This window comes from Atractosteus spatula, chromosome 6 (genome assembly GCF_055471065.1).
Source record: "Atractosteus spatula isolate fAtrSpa1 chromosome 6, fAtrSpa1.hap1, whole genome shotgun sequence".
Taxonomy (NCBI): Eukaryota; Metazoa; Chordata; class Actinopteri; order Semionotiformes; family Lepisosteidae; genus Atractosteus; species Atractosteus spatula.
In genome coordinates this window covers 55,224,875-55,239,146 of record NC_142711.1, presented here as the reverse complement: position 1 = coordinate 55,239,146, position 14,272 = coordinate 55,224,875, and the positions used below count along the sequence as shown (strand labels likewise).

Genomic DNA, 14,272 nt, shown 5'->3' with positions numbered 1-14,272 from the left:
AAGTGTCAATAGTGGATGCTAACAAGCATATCAGACTTTTTGAGTGACTTCCAGAGTGAATGTTTTTATCAATTCTCCAACATTATCAAGTTTGAGATCACTGGCATAACTGCCATCAGACCCCCTGTCATTTAACTATGAGAAAACCCCAGAAGGATAACAGCTGAAGCTCATTAATGTCCAATATCACTCCACCAAATAAAGGGAAGTTAGGCACAGAAATAACTGACCAAGTTTTAAGCATCAAGGATAGAAACTAAAACCCCAAATATCCATAAGGTAGAATAGAAAATTTTTGTTTTATTTGGTTCAAATTACATTTGCAAGGACATTTTCACTGTTAAATTGTAACAGACCCAAATACAGATTCCAATTGAATAACCACAGCATAACATTTTCCATACTGCAAATTTCAGAATGATGTATTTTTAATCTCTTCTGACAGAACCTATTCTCTTTCCATTTTTGAACCTGCTTATGCTGGTGGGGTAATGGTGAGAGTTAAATTGATTAATGACAAAATTCTCATGAATTATTCCTATATTATAATATACTATACATGTATCTGTGGCTAAATATACAACTTCTAAACCCTCAGGAAGTCTCTGGCCATAGAGGTAGCCCACACCTGTGACAGATGACATCATTGTCAAAGCACAGCACAACAATCCAAAGAGATCGATTCACCAAAAAGGATTTTGTAAACGCACACAGGTAGATAAATCATCACATTTAAACCAATATTTAGTATTGCTAAACTTTTACGGTGTATCACAGTGACAGCCAGGTGACATACACTATAGCTAAGCAGTAAAACATTATGTAAAAGCAGTGCTAATGCTGGAAAAAAGTGAAAATTAACAGCTCATTAAAGACTAGACAGAGAAAGAAAACAACGACTCTTCTAATGATAATGCAAGATTTGTCTGAACTCTCTGAGGAAACACGGAGGATATTTGAACCATATGGCAAAGCAATTCCCCTTCACTAATTCAAAGAATCACTCTATGTTAATACAGCATTGCAATTGTGGTATTACCTTTAAATAAAATAAGTATAAAAATACTTTTGGAACACATCAAGTATGCAGAGTGCAATATGTTTTTAATGAAATCTTAATTATTAATTTTAGAATAAACGCCCTAGATACAGTATGAACTATTTCACGTACAGTAGTATGAATTCCTTACTAATGATCGATATAATATCACATAGCCAGATGACCTTTTGCATCTGACTACACACAAAATGTTTTTTATGGGCAAGGGGAGACAGTAATGTTACTTACTCTGCAGATATTCTTAAAAGTTGAAACTTGTAAATGATTAGAAGAAGCAATAGATATCCTTTGCTTTACACCTAGGGCACACATTTCCTTGGTTTAGATATTTTATTAGAGAAGCAACACATACTTCAAAAGACTTGTGCTCAAAATTATATAAAGCCAAATGATCATCAAGCCATAAAACTATCGAAGATAAAGTAGCGTAAACAGACACCCATAGGATGCCCATAAGGTGAGAAATAAGACCTTTATTTCTACATGGTTTTTCAATTGCCATTAAGGTGTGTTATAAAAGTAGGAAATCAATGCACAGTAAAGTATGAGACTACTACAGTAGTTTTCGCACTAGCAAGATTAGATTCCTTTGTCAAGAATATAATAGGAAGTCAATTCAAATATATACCAGGTATTGGATTAGGGCATATTGGACTTCTTCCACATTCCATTACATTGCAGCAGTTCCTTAAAATAGGTTCCAGTCAATAAATGAGACTAATGAATACTGTAACACAGGCAGTGGTGATAAAGTAGCATTTCTAGCTGAAAGACAGGCATATCTACTTTAATTGTTTTTATAAAAAAAAAATTTGAACAGATCTGTAAGCCACAATTAAACTGATAATTGCTTTCTCCATTGTGGTTACGAATTTTAAAGAGGACACATTACTCCTTTGGCTTGTTTCCGAGGATACACCAGTATCCAATTAACACCAGTATGTAAATTGCAACACACCCTCCACTAGAGGGAGGAAATGCATCACAGCAACATCAGCTAACACAATGAGAATTCATTGACAGAATAAGAGTAATGCCTCACAGAAGCTTTAAAGCTTGTCAAGAGTGCTAGCTCCATGCTGTATATCAATTGCTGCATTGATATATACTGCTGAGAAAAAAAATGGGACAGATAGCTATCAATACAAAGGGATCAATGCAATAAAGTAAACAAATGAATGACAGCATAATTGCATATGTACTACAGTAAGAAAAAATGAGGAGTAAAGAGGAAATACACTCAGATAAACATATATCATTGTAAAAATGTTTTCAATTTTTAGTTGATACATATTTGATTTTATGAGCAGGCCCCATTAGGAACTTTAGAAGTACTTCAGGAATATTTCCATGTGAATGGCTAGTGTATGTACAGGTATATGGTTAAAGGTTTCATGGATGGGGTCAGTGATATGGATCTGACGAACAGCTGTTTGCAATGGAGGTTCTTGTTTAACTACAAAAATAAAAAGCTCACAAAAGATCCCTCATTTTTACCAACAGATGTGCTCTGCTTGCACAACTTATCGGGCTCAGTGCTGCTCTTCCAGCAGCCCAATGCATTACGTGAACTTTTAGGTCCATAAATTCTAACACTCTTCATTAATATACTGGGGAGATTAATGGAGAACAGAAACTGGACATCAATTACCTTGCTCCCACTTGCATACTGATTATGTAGACTGCCTGTCCTGCAGCCCTATAAAATACATTTTCTCTGACAGACTAATGCCTTTGTTTTACTGGCAATGCTTAGCTTTCCAGTTATACTTAGACAATGTGTTTCACAGTTAGCTTGCCATCCTGCATAGCTATAGCAGTGTACTTCTTAAGGCACCTTGACAAAACAATGATGCAGCAATTGAGATGAGTGACAGAACAAAATCTAGAAAACCCCTCCATCCGAACTACCCAGAATCTGAATAGCAACTCAACTCAAAGTAGAATCCATACCCCATTATTTTTGGGTAACAAATTAATTCAATTACTATAAAATGTCCAAATCACTAAATGAAAACAATTATTTTATGCAAAATCTACTATCAGTGACACAGATTGCACAGCTGACTATAGCACGCCTTTAATACGAAAAGGAAAAGGCTTTCTTTTAGGTTTTAAATTCACAGCATCTTCCAAAACTGGTTTACAGTTATAAGACATTACAGGAATAAAGAATGCCCTCGGGTTATTAGCAATACCATCCATGAGCCTGATTTTGCCAGATGTTAGGAGAGTGAGACAGAGACAGGAAAGGACTCCGATAAGAGATCTCTATGGAAAATCAGGCTGCTGGTGGACTAGTAGGTGGCACCATGCCCAGACCAGAAATTCGGAAAAAATGCCCCAGTGTGATGAAACTGAGTTGTGTATAGGGGGGTTGCTGTCTATTAAATGATATTTTAAACCAAGGACTGATCTACTACTTACAGTACTGTCATTAAATATTCCATGGAGCTGTTCACAAAATGTATATTTAATTTATATAATTTGGTGTGATATTTCAGCAATATGTTCAATACTGTTTAAACAAAAGCAGTCTCATTTAAAGCTGCATTCAGTTATGAATAAAATAAAAATATACTGGGCATGTCAGACTTTGCCAGACTAATTCTGCTCAGTTTAGATGTACTGTAATACCTAAAGGGGAAAAAATGTTCTCATTCTCTAAGCCACATCAGAAGAATTACAGACTCCTAACAAATGTAGAACAACTTTACTTCTGGGAATTCTGTGTCTGCGTGCTATACAGTATAAAAGAAAGGTGTTGTTTATGCAGTAGTGTCAAAATGTTCATAAAGTACCTATTATCGTAACAATAAAAAAGCTTGTTAAAATAATGACCTGTATGCTTCAGGAAACTAGGACAAAATAATAGGCATGTGCTAAACTCTAGGTTCTATAAAATGACCCACTGTCAAGTGGACCTAGTTACTTCCTTTTGCCAAACACTATTAAGCTAAACATTCTTAACGTAGGTTATTTCTACAAATTATAATGGGAGGGCTGTGTAATATATACGTACATGTCAGACCCAGCCAAGAGCACTAGCAAGAGTTAACCCTTATCAGCTGAACAGTCACAAAGCAGGATGCCAGGATCTATGTTCCTCCTTGTGAATACTCACTTGGTTCTGGTCTCGGGATCCTCGTGAGTGGAGTGGCACATTGCACTGAACTGGGAAACGAAGAAGTCATACCGGCGATGATAGGAAGGGGTGTCCTCCTCAATATTAGCAAATTTGACAAACTGGAAAGATTCAAAATACAATAGACCATCAGTGAGGGTCTGACAACACCGTATGTGCTTAATATACAAAGTGGCCATGGCATGAACAGGTACAGCAGGAATGGACCACAACACTTTGGTAAAGAAGGGACTCCGGAGTCACGCATCCAGTGAAGAAACCTGCTCAAAGCATAAGTTTTGGTTCTGATGGTTCAGTGAGCTTGACTTCTGTGTCCTGTGGTAGCCATGCAACAGGAACTACAGAAACCTGGTGGACACGTCAACCCACAAACATCATTTATCTTTTATACAAAGTCTGAAAGCATTTCATAAGAAAATCATGGTACCATTCATAACATGTTGATGAATATTACAAAGATATAAAAGATTATTTTCCCATCTTAATCAAAGTTAATGCACTAATTAGACGGTCAATACTTTTCATTCAACAATTCCAAACAAAGTTCTTGTGCGCACATTGACAAATAGGATTAAAACAGTTTAACAAGAATAGGCTTGTTAAAGCAAACCCAGGTCTGACAGTGGTGAAACACTCCTTGTGACAGGGTACAGACACGCTTGGCTCCTGTCCATCTAGGACAAATAAGAAAAAGACACCGAAAGGGGCTGAAGAAAACAGACGTGGAAAGAGAACAGGAGCTTGTTATTTTCCCCATTTTAAATGCACCACAAAGCAAACTGCTTCTCCTTTTCATTCTTTGATGGAAACTTTGAAAGTAAACCAAATATAATTAAAAGAACTCTGCAGCAGAGGCACATCAGTGCAGAAGCTATAAGATATATTAAAAGGTCTCTTACTCAAAACATCTGCATAAGGATGTCCTGAAGCTAGCTCCGTTATCTGACCATTATCATTCATCATTTTACCTTAAACCTAAAAATCAAGAAAAGGTTGTTTGCATCCGCCAGATATAATGCCTTTTTTTACTTCAAATCTTTTTTTTTAAACAGAAAAAAATCAAACTTCACTGCAAACAAATGAAAGGTCAGTAAAACTGCTAGAGCAAGTATTTATTTTTTTAAAAAGTAAATCTAATACAGTCCTCCAACTTCAGACAGGAATGTTCAGGATAATGAATCCTGCTTCAACAGCAATGATACAAATGTATCCAAAGCAAATCCTTGAGATAAAGGAATCAAATGAGCTATTTGCTTAATAACTGAAGCATAAGAATGCAACTTATGTTTCTTTAATCTCTGGCTCTTTCAATGGTCTTTCATTGTGCTAGACATGAATGATGGTCTACAGCACAGATTCCCAACACTTCTCACTTTTTCTCCAGCATATTTGTACCTTTGCTTTAAAGAAAATGTGTACATTTTCTTTAAAGGTCAAATGGGATTTGTAATTGGTTTTAATCCTGTACCAGTTACTGAGTTTCAGATATGTTCTCATTCAGGAGTGCCACCTGAAACCAAGTGGACCTCTGCAAAAGTAAAAATTACTCAGTTTGGGAGTTTCTGATACAGTGTGCATTCCCATCTGTCTCTGCTCATATTGATTTGTTTAGAAAGAGCTCATCATTCAGAAATAATGGCCAGAGGTTAAGTAGAGCATGCGTGCGAGCATTTCTTTGTGTTGAATTTGTTGGGAAACGTACACTTGATGCAGGGTACTTTTGACACTTCGGATTGACTGCAGAAAGAAGATGAACACAATTCTAAACAAGCACACAGATCAATTAATTTATCAATTAGGAGAACTCTATAGGAGATATACTGTAGAGTTCAGCTGGAATGAAGACAAGTAGGGACACGTTTTCTCCAGGACCAGTGTTAGAAACCACTGATCTGTGACAAGAGTTTCCCATCCCAATCCTGGAGGTCCACACACCTGTTTGTTTTCATTCCAGCCCATCTTAAGTATCTAACTGAAGCCTTAAACTGCACTAGCAAGTTGCATTTTTTACTGGATTGTTTGAGATCTTAGTTTACTTACAAAATATAAGTCTAGTTACATGAGATTTACTGCTTTACATTATTTAGTCCCCACACCCTACACTTCTACACCCATATAAGGAAAACATCTACAACAAACTGAGAATGGATTATCTTCTACACCTCTGGAAATATACTGTGAAATCTGTCTATTGTGACTGACTGCTAAACCTCCAGAAAGTAAGCATTGTTAGTTTTAATGTTCCTAGGATCCCAATGTATGTACACTCGCATTCTGGTAGAATTAACTATTTTGTTGAACCTAGCTGAAAAGGTTAAAGGAAAGCAAAAGGTACATACCAAAAAGACATCAAGACTGTTCCAATGCATTAAGATCAGCATCAGCTATGTACCTGAATTTTAATGGGTAGTAATCTGGTTCTAAATAGGTTAGATTAAACAGGACATAGAAAGATAATCTGAAACATTTATAGGAGCACTAAGTTATCAACAGTGGACCTGTGGTCCCAAAGGTATTAATTACCTTTCCCCTGTCCTTCACGGAAGAGGAAGAGAACACTCTGAGAACTACAGTACAGCAACTAGTGTAGAGAAAATGCTTTAGTGAAGCGGTGAATGGGGCCTTGCAATACACAATAAATTTAGGCATTCTAACATGGTAGAAAAGGACACATCTGGGAAAAAGAAAACAAAAGTGAAGACAAATTAAAACAGATTAGGGGTGGAATTAGAAACCTGGATTCACATACAGGGCATATCAAGAGTATTATTTAGCTTGCAATTTTCCAGGTAATTAAAGAGATAAAGGAGCTTTTTTTCAAGGGCAACTGTATCTGTACCGCTGTTTCTCTTACACGATCAGAGCTCTCCTTTTAATTACTCTTATTTACAGAGCACTCAGAAGCCTGGATCAATATACTGCTGCACCCCCACCACTCTGCCATTTCAAACCCTGTAATTCAGCACAGAGTGTACAGCCGCAGTAGTAACAAATGTAGCAGCAAACTGTGTAATTTTGCCTGATTTACATACAGCCATTGTAATTAATAACCAAATGACACCTAGGTTATTGGCATGCTCAGTGGAATAATCAAAAAGGGCTCCACTCCTCCAATCCTTTGTGAGATAAGAAGCAACAAACAAATAACACAGGTTTCTATCCACAGATAACAGGGATTCAAGCACAGCTCTTCCTGTTCTCGAAATAAAATGACTTCTAATCTTCATTTATTTCTGTTCTGTCTGACTAACATGAAACAGGAAGTCGCATCAGGACATGAATACAGTGTTGACCCCTGAGAGCTCAACAAAATTCAACAGGCCCTTCAGACCTTCAAAACACAGTTCTTAAAGTGTAGCAACAGGGCTTTAAGCAAGCAGCTCTCACATGCTGAATTCAGAACCACCCAAGAAACTGAAGGGGATCTCCAAACACTCCCCACTACAAGAAAATAGAACACAAGAATGGTTACAAATTGGAGGAAGTCAAACTAGCTTGTTTGGTAACTAAACACTAATTCATTGGAGGATCTCATTCAGCCTTTTCTTGAAAGAAGCCAGGGTAGCAGCTTCAACAGCATAACTTGTTCAGCATAGTTTGGTAGCGTGTTCTTCAAATCTCACTTGCTCACAAAAATCAACATGAAGAACTTCAACATGCCATTTTCACAGCCAGCCTTGTAATGCGCAAGCTATCGCCAGCTCGTGATATCCATTGTTCTGCCGCTAAAGGAGTCACTGTCTTAACAAATCGTTCTGAATGCCTCTGAGAGGATCATACAGACGGAGTGGATTTTCTCTTCCAAAAAGCCTGATGACCTGGGCTAAAGGTTTTAGTTTGGTCCTCCTAGGTCAGTGTGGTGAAGATTAAGGTTGGAAAAAACCAAAATCAATGACAAAATATCTACAGTAGTTCACCCCAGATTACCTTTTCTAAGAAGAACAAAATACATCACAGAACAGAACAAGTAATAGATTAAAAGTGCCTAGCTTAACAAATAGCACGGCACAGAGCCAAGTCATATTTGTTACTCATTTACATTTACTTGTATTCTTTACATACACCTCTAATAAAATCCAACGAAAACAAATCTCCAATAACATACTGCAATTTGAAAATGCAATGGAAGTCTCTGGAACAGATCCATATTACTTCTATAATATACTGTAGATATGATAAAACAAACGGAGTTAGGTGCATAAGTTTCAAACTATAAAGTCTCCTAAAACCCAGCTGATAACGGCTTGACTCAAAAATACAATAAAACGGAATTTATATTTAAAGGAAAATAGGCAAAACTGTCAATGTTGATATTTTGAGAAATGTAAAAAAAAACTGGAGGATGCTATTTTTTTCCACCTAGGCCTAATATACATGAGCAATGGACTTCCGTGATTAAAGCCCTTAATCTCATACTGGGCCACTTCAAAACCAAAGGCAGAATAAATCAATTTGAAATGAAAAATGCAGTGCAATAGAGCATTTCTTGTCGGGCAATTTGAAATCCTTTGTGCACGGTTTTCCTTGGTCCTTTTGCCAACAGTGCATTCTCATCTAGAAAATGTTTAGACTCATGCAGGAGAAGGAAAGTTTAAGGTAGAACAATACAGTGTATTTGTGGACATTCCTGTTGAAGATTGTTTATTTTATGTAAATGGTCTTTGTTTCCCACATAAAGATGTGAAATACTAATTAGAGATTGTTAACATTAGCAGCTGAGTACGGAAGACTGGATGCAATGTTTTGGAATCGCACTATGTAGTACCTAATCTATAAATATTAGTTTAGCTTCAATAAACTTTAAAACTTTAAAACGTGGTGCCTATTTATTTCTCTTCCACTAAGTTATCACAATAAATAAAAAAAATGTGACATATTTCATGAATAGTAGGGGAGTTTTATTAATTGTCAATTTGCTTGCACTCAAGATGGTATCAGGACTCAATGCTGTTTCTCTATTATTTAACCTCCATTTCCATTACGCTTAACATCCTCTTAACATTAAACATGAAAGAATACAATTGAAGATCAAGCTATTCTGAGTGTTCTAACCTTTTTATTTATAGTATTCTCTTAGGCAGGGTATGTAAAACCATTTAAAAGGTTCATTACTTTTGGGCATTCTAGCATTGGCTAGATTGAAGATTGCAACCCACTGCTCATGTGTTCATGGAATTCATTAACACCTGCCATTCACTACTATTAACTATTTCATGTTCCCATCTAAAACTCTGAAGGCAGTTTAATGGCATAAAAACTGCTTAACAACGGATGAACATTCTCACATCTGTCCTTGAATTATTAGCCTAACCTGTTTAAGAAAAAAAAGTGTTAATTCTTTATAATGAAAGGTCATCCTTTTTTCTTATCTCTGCAATAATGTTCTATGTCTAATGCACAATAACAAAAGGCAAAATTTACTTTCTCTCAGGGAGACTCTCTGAGCCTGAACATTTCTTAAAGGAAAAATAATGACAGGATTAGCAAGACCACTTAATCAAGGTTATATGGACTTCCTCTCTTGCTGGCATTAAAAGGCAATTTGGGAAGCAAGAGGTCCTTTCTGGTAAACATTAACATTTACTTATATAAAATTAAAATCCATATAAGGTTTAATTTAGTAGGTTGCAGTGAATCAGGTAAAATCATTTAAGGATATAAAGAAAAAGACCAAGATGATACAAACTAAAATCTGAAAATTGTAATTCATGTTTTTGAAACCAAAAGGGAACAAGACAGAAAATTCTGAGGGAACAAGCAAACATTACAATCTCTCATACATGTCATCAACAGCATAAATCAAAAGGGATTGATATGACTGACAGGAGCTCCAGACATTTACTATAAATAACAGTCTCTGGTACGTCTGTTGTCTGTTCCTCTTAAATAAACAAATCCGTTGTGAGAGAATGCGTGGTGCCCTAGCCATCAACATTAATTTTTGTGAAAGGCCAGATTATCAAAAGGAATTACTGCTAATTCCAAATAGGTGACAACCATAAAGTAGGAGTCTATCACATTGAGTGTATAATATCAAACCAGTCCCACAACTACTCTCTAGGAACATTTTCCACATTGCAAATCTTTTAAGTAAGGTATTGGGATGTGCATCAGAATTAATTAGAAAATGAATGCCCCAATGAATCTGTAGGCTAACCAGAAGTGTTTCCACTATACAAAACACAGAATGTTTTGACATTGAAATCGTCTGATTGTATTTATACCCAGTCTTAAGGATGTTTTATGCTAAGAGAATTGTGCTACTGAAGTTTTTCACATTTTTCAAATCTTCAGTTATATTTTCAGATTTACATGGAGGTATAAATTGAAACATGAAGGCAGTGGGACAAAAATTGAAAGCAATTAAACAGATAATGTCATTTTTTTGTGGACGTGTCCCCTTCTTTACAAAAACCAATATCATCAGCAATTTGAAATTAAACTTGACATAAAATTGTCTGCAGGTCTGTTTTGAGATTTTGTGAAAAATAATATTTTCAAGAGTAAAAGAGAATACTAAATAAAAATGGAATGAGAGTCATGAGGAAATCACCACCAAGAAAGTTAAGGTGTGTAGTGGTGGTGTAGAGAAGGTTATTAGTCTGAGGTTTAAAATAATGATACACTTAAATGTTGGTGCTATAGAGAAATCTCTTTCTTGAAGCGAAGAAAGGACTCAGATAAGCAATCTTCAGATACAGATCTGGAGGAATATTTATTACCTGAAATGTCCATTGTAGAACTCATTTCTCTTCCTCTCACTTTGCATTTGCTTTACCAAATTAAGTTGCATTACTTTAATAAAGCCTGTTAGCTTACATACAGTTAACTGGTTTTCATTTAAGATTGCGAAGAAGTATGATAGTCAAGCCTTTCTTCGACATGATAATCTAGTAGAAAGGAAATGAAAAACAGTTTTCACAAGCAATACATTTTCTTGACAGAAGGTTTACTGCAGGATCAGAGGAAACAAAACTTCACAATCTTTGAACACTTTCAACACATATACTGCAGGCTAATTTTATTGCAGTATGTCTGCAAACAAATCTGGTGGGCCATATAATTAATATCACTTGCACTTCAGGGCACATGCGCTCCATCCACATCTAAATACCAGCCATAAATAATGAATATACTTCCACGTCCAAACACCAGTCGTGGCTTTCCTTTCAACCGGAAAGGCAGCTTTGGGGAGAAAAGAAAATCTGAGCTTAAATTTCCTGTGATTGTTTTCACATTTAAAGAGATATCGGGGTTTGCAAACAGGGAACTAGTGAATGTCACTACAAATGTCTGTTTTCTGCATTACAAATTAGGTTACTTATTGCAACTAAAGCTCTATGCAGCAGCCATAGGGACAGTACATATTTAAACATTTAGCACATATGTGTGTACTGCATATACAGTACATGTACTACAACATATCAACTTTACACCATTAAACTAGTTCAAAGACTACAGTATTCCCTATTTCCCACTTCAAGGTCACTGTGTTCTGATGAACCATTCTTCAAAAAAGGCAAATGGATTCACTATGAGTGGTTGGACACTATGTTGAAGGAAGCCCTGCATACCACAATCAGGAGGATTCTTAAAATTAGTCTTTCTTATCCATGACTTCAGACTTTGTTAAGAAGAGGGGTTGTGTTAAGTTTTTCAGTTAAGACTTAGCAAAATCCATAGATGGGGGTCACATTTCACAACTGAGAGGAAATATCTCTTTCGTACAGCATTCATAAAAATGAGCACCCCTGAAAAAATGGAACGTCCAATTACCCATAATTCCTTGCACAGAAAGAACGTTAATGGAGACCCTTGTAACATAATAATACTATAAGAACGCCATACACAATTGTTGCCCATGACATACTTCACTGTTATTAGTAGACTGTAACTCTCTCTTTACCAGAGAAATTTACAATTTGCAATTTATGTGCTGAAGTTTGTTTCAGCTTTGTGCAACACTAGTTATCCTCCTCCATTCAGAACACTTTTGTAATGACAGGCAACATTGACAAATGATAAGGTCATCAGAAAAAGACCACAACACGTGCATAACAGCAAATGTTTTGACAAGGAAACGACAGGAATGGGCAGCTATAAACATTTCTTTATTAGAAAAATTATCCAGGAAAACATTTTAATTTCCTTTCTTTTTGGTTTCATACATACAGTACTGTATGTTCAGTGTTGCTTTCAGTGGATTATTATCATAGTTTTCTTTGAAGAGATTAATGCGAAACACCAGGAAATACTGTAACTAGGAAACTATTACATCACAAGTGCTTCATCAAACAGATGCACAGCAATGCACAACACTTCTTTACTGTGCATTTTCATTTGTTTTTCTTTTCTATATTCAGGATGCAGGGATAGATTTGTGTAACAAAACCAAGGTATATACAGTAGTAATCCCTAAAGCAAATTAAAAAAAGGTGCAAAAAACAGAAGGAAATGGACATTAAAATGGTTTATAAAAAGTTATTTTTCACCACAGGGAAAGTTGAGAGTTGTATTCCTGAAACAAAAAAAGAAAAAATTTCATCCTAAAAAATGGAAAGAAGGATTGTTATTTGTTAAAAATAAAATGGCAAACAAAAATCTAAAAAACAGTTTTCTTTCAGGAAAATAATTTTGAGCATTCAGTTTTTTTTAAAATAAAAGAATTCAGATTAAAAACATATACACATAATTTGTACTTCAACAAAACAGGGCATCATTAAAAGAGGGTGAATACTTTGAAGGCTGGCTAAACATTGTCTGAAAATATCATCTTTAAGAAATATATTAAAAGTAGATGTTGTGCAGAAACATTCCTCGGTGGAATGTCAATGTAAAATAATATTTAGAAAATCAACTTTTCCCTGAAGGTTCCAGAGAACTTTCAGTGTTTTTTCTGCTTTAGAAACACTGTTGGCTGTTCTTGCCATTCTTCTCTTTAATTACTGTAGATTACTATAGATCACTATTAATGTTACAATATCAACACTATTCTTTAACCATCAAACTCTTAAACAGAACTGCAGTACAGTATGTATTATTGAGATTTATCCAGAAAATGGGATTATATTTGTGTCAAGTCAAAGTTTGCACTAACAGTGATCCATTTTTATCCATTTATCTATTTTGATATCATATATCCAGACAAGAGTTGGAGACATTGAAGTGTTTTAAAATTGAGTGCTACACAATATACAGTATACGGTACAATCATGTTTAAATAGTGGAAACAGATGCAGAGAAAGAGCATCATAAAGAATTGGAGAGTGACAATAAATGGTATTGTGGGTATAAAATAAAAGACCAGACAGAAAGGACTGTGCTGGGACTTTCAACATACACTTGTAACGGCTCAAGGTTTTCAAATCTCTCCTCCACAGGAATTAGAGTGGCGCTTAACCCCAGTAACTTTCCCAGAGCTCCTCTATAAATGCAAGGATTTCAAAGTTGCAAGATGTGTCTCCTGGGCTCCAGACGGATCTTTAATTAAAGGCAAAAGAATGGGTTTACTTACAGAGTTGGTTCCAAGGACTTGCAGATCAGGTTCCCTTGACTCGAGCAGTTTTGCAACCATATGAAGGAAGCTCTCCACAAACGGTTTAATACTCTGGGAATGGCAGGCCATCAGGAGTTGATCCAGGGCTTCCATTGCAATAAAAACATATCTGTTTGCAAACCAGAGATAAGGTATTTCTTAAGGCTTACAATTCAATATTAAAAAGATTTTGAAGCTGGGGGGATAAGCCTTGTTTTTTTTTTCTTTCCCTCAGACTACAACACCAAATTGAAAATGCTTGACTGCCAATTTTTCATTGAGAAAGGGCTCTCCAGTGCTTATGCAGACAAAGCTGAATCCACAGTCCATTAGCATTGTTGACTCAATTCCCAGATACACCACTTACCATCTGAAGCTAGGAGTTCTAAGCCATTTCTTAAAATTTGACAAGCTCTGCAAAGACTGGTGAGGCTGAATGAGAAACACTAGAGATTATGTACGTTTCTGTACTTGTCCATAGTCCTAGCCTGGCGTGGGCGTACCTGTGGATACTGGGTTTCAAAGAACAATC

The 14,272-nt window shown here is 35.9% G+C and overlaps 1 protein-coding gene across 2 annotated transcripts in view; it reads right to left on the bottom strand.

Moving 5' to 3' along the window:
• Positions 1-14,272, bottom strand: part of efr3a (EFR3 homolog A (S. cerevisiae)) — a 133,268-nt gene that overhangs the window by 71,210 nt on the left and 47,786 nt on the right. For both annotated transcript variants that reach the window (XM_088919095.1, XM_088919094.1), the window contains exons 5-6: positions 13,720-13,870; positions 4,185-4,306 (exon numbers count right to left, since the gene is read on the bottom strand). In XM_088919095.1, the coding sequence (XP_088775221.1) occupies positions 4,185-4,306; positions 13,720-13,870 (273 nt within the window). The remainder of the gene's footprint in view (positions 1-4,184; positions 4,307-13,719; positions 13,871-14,272) is intronic.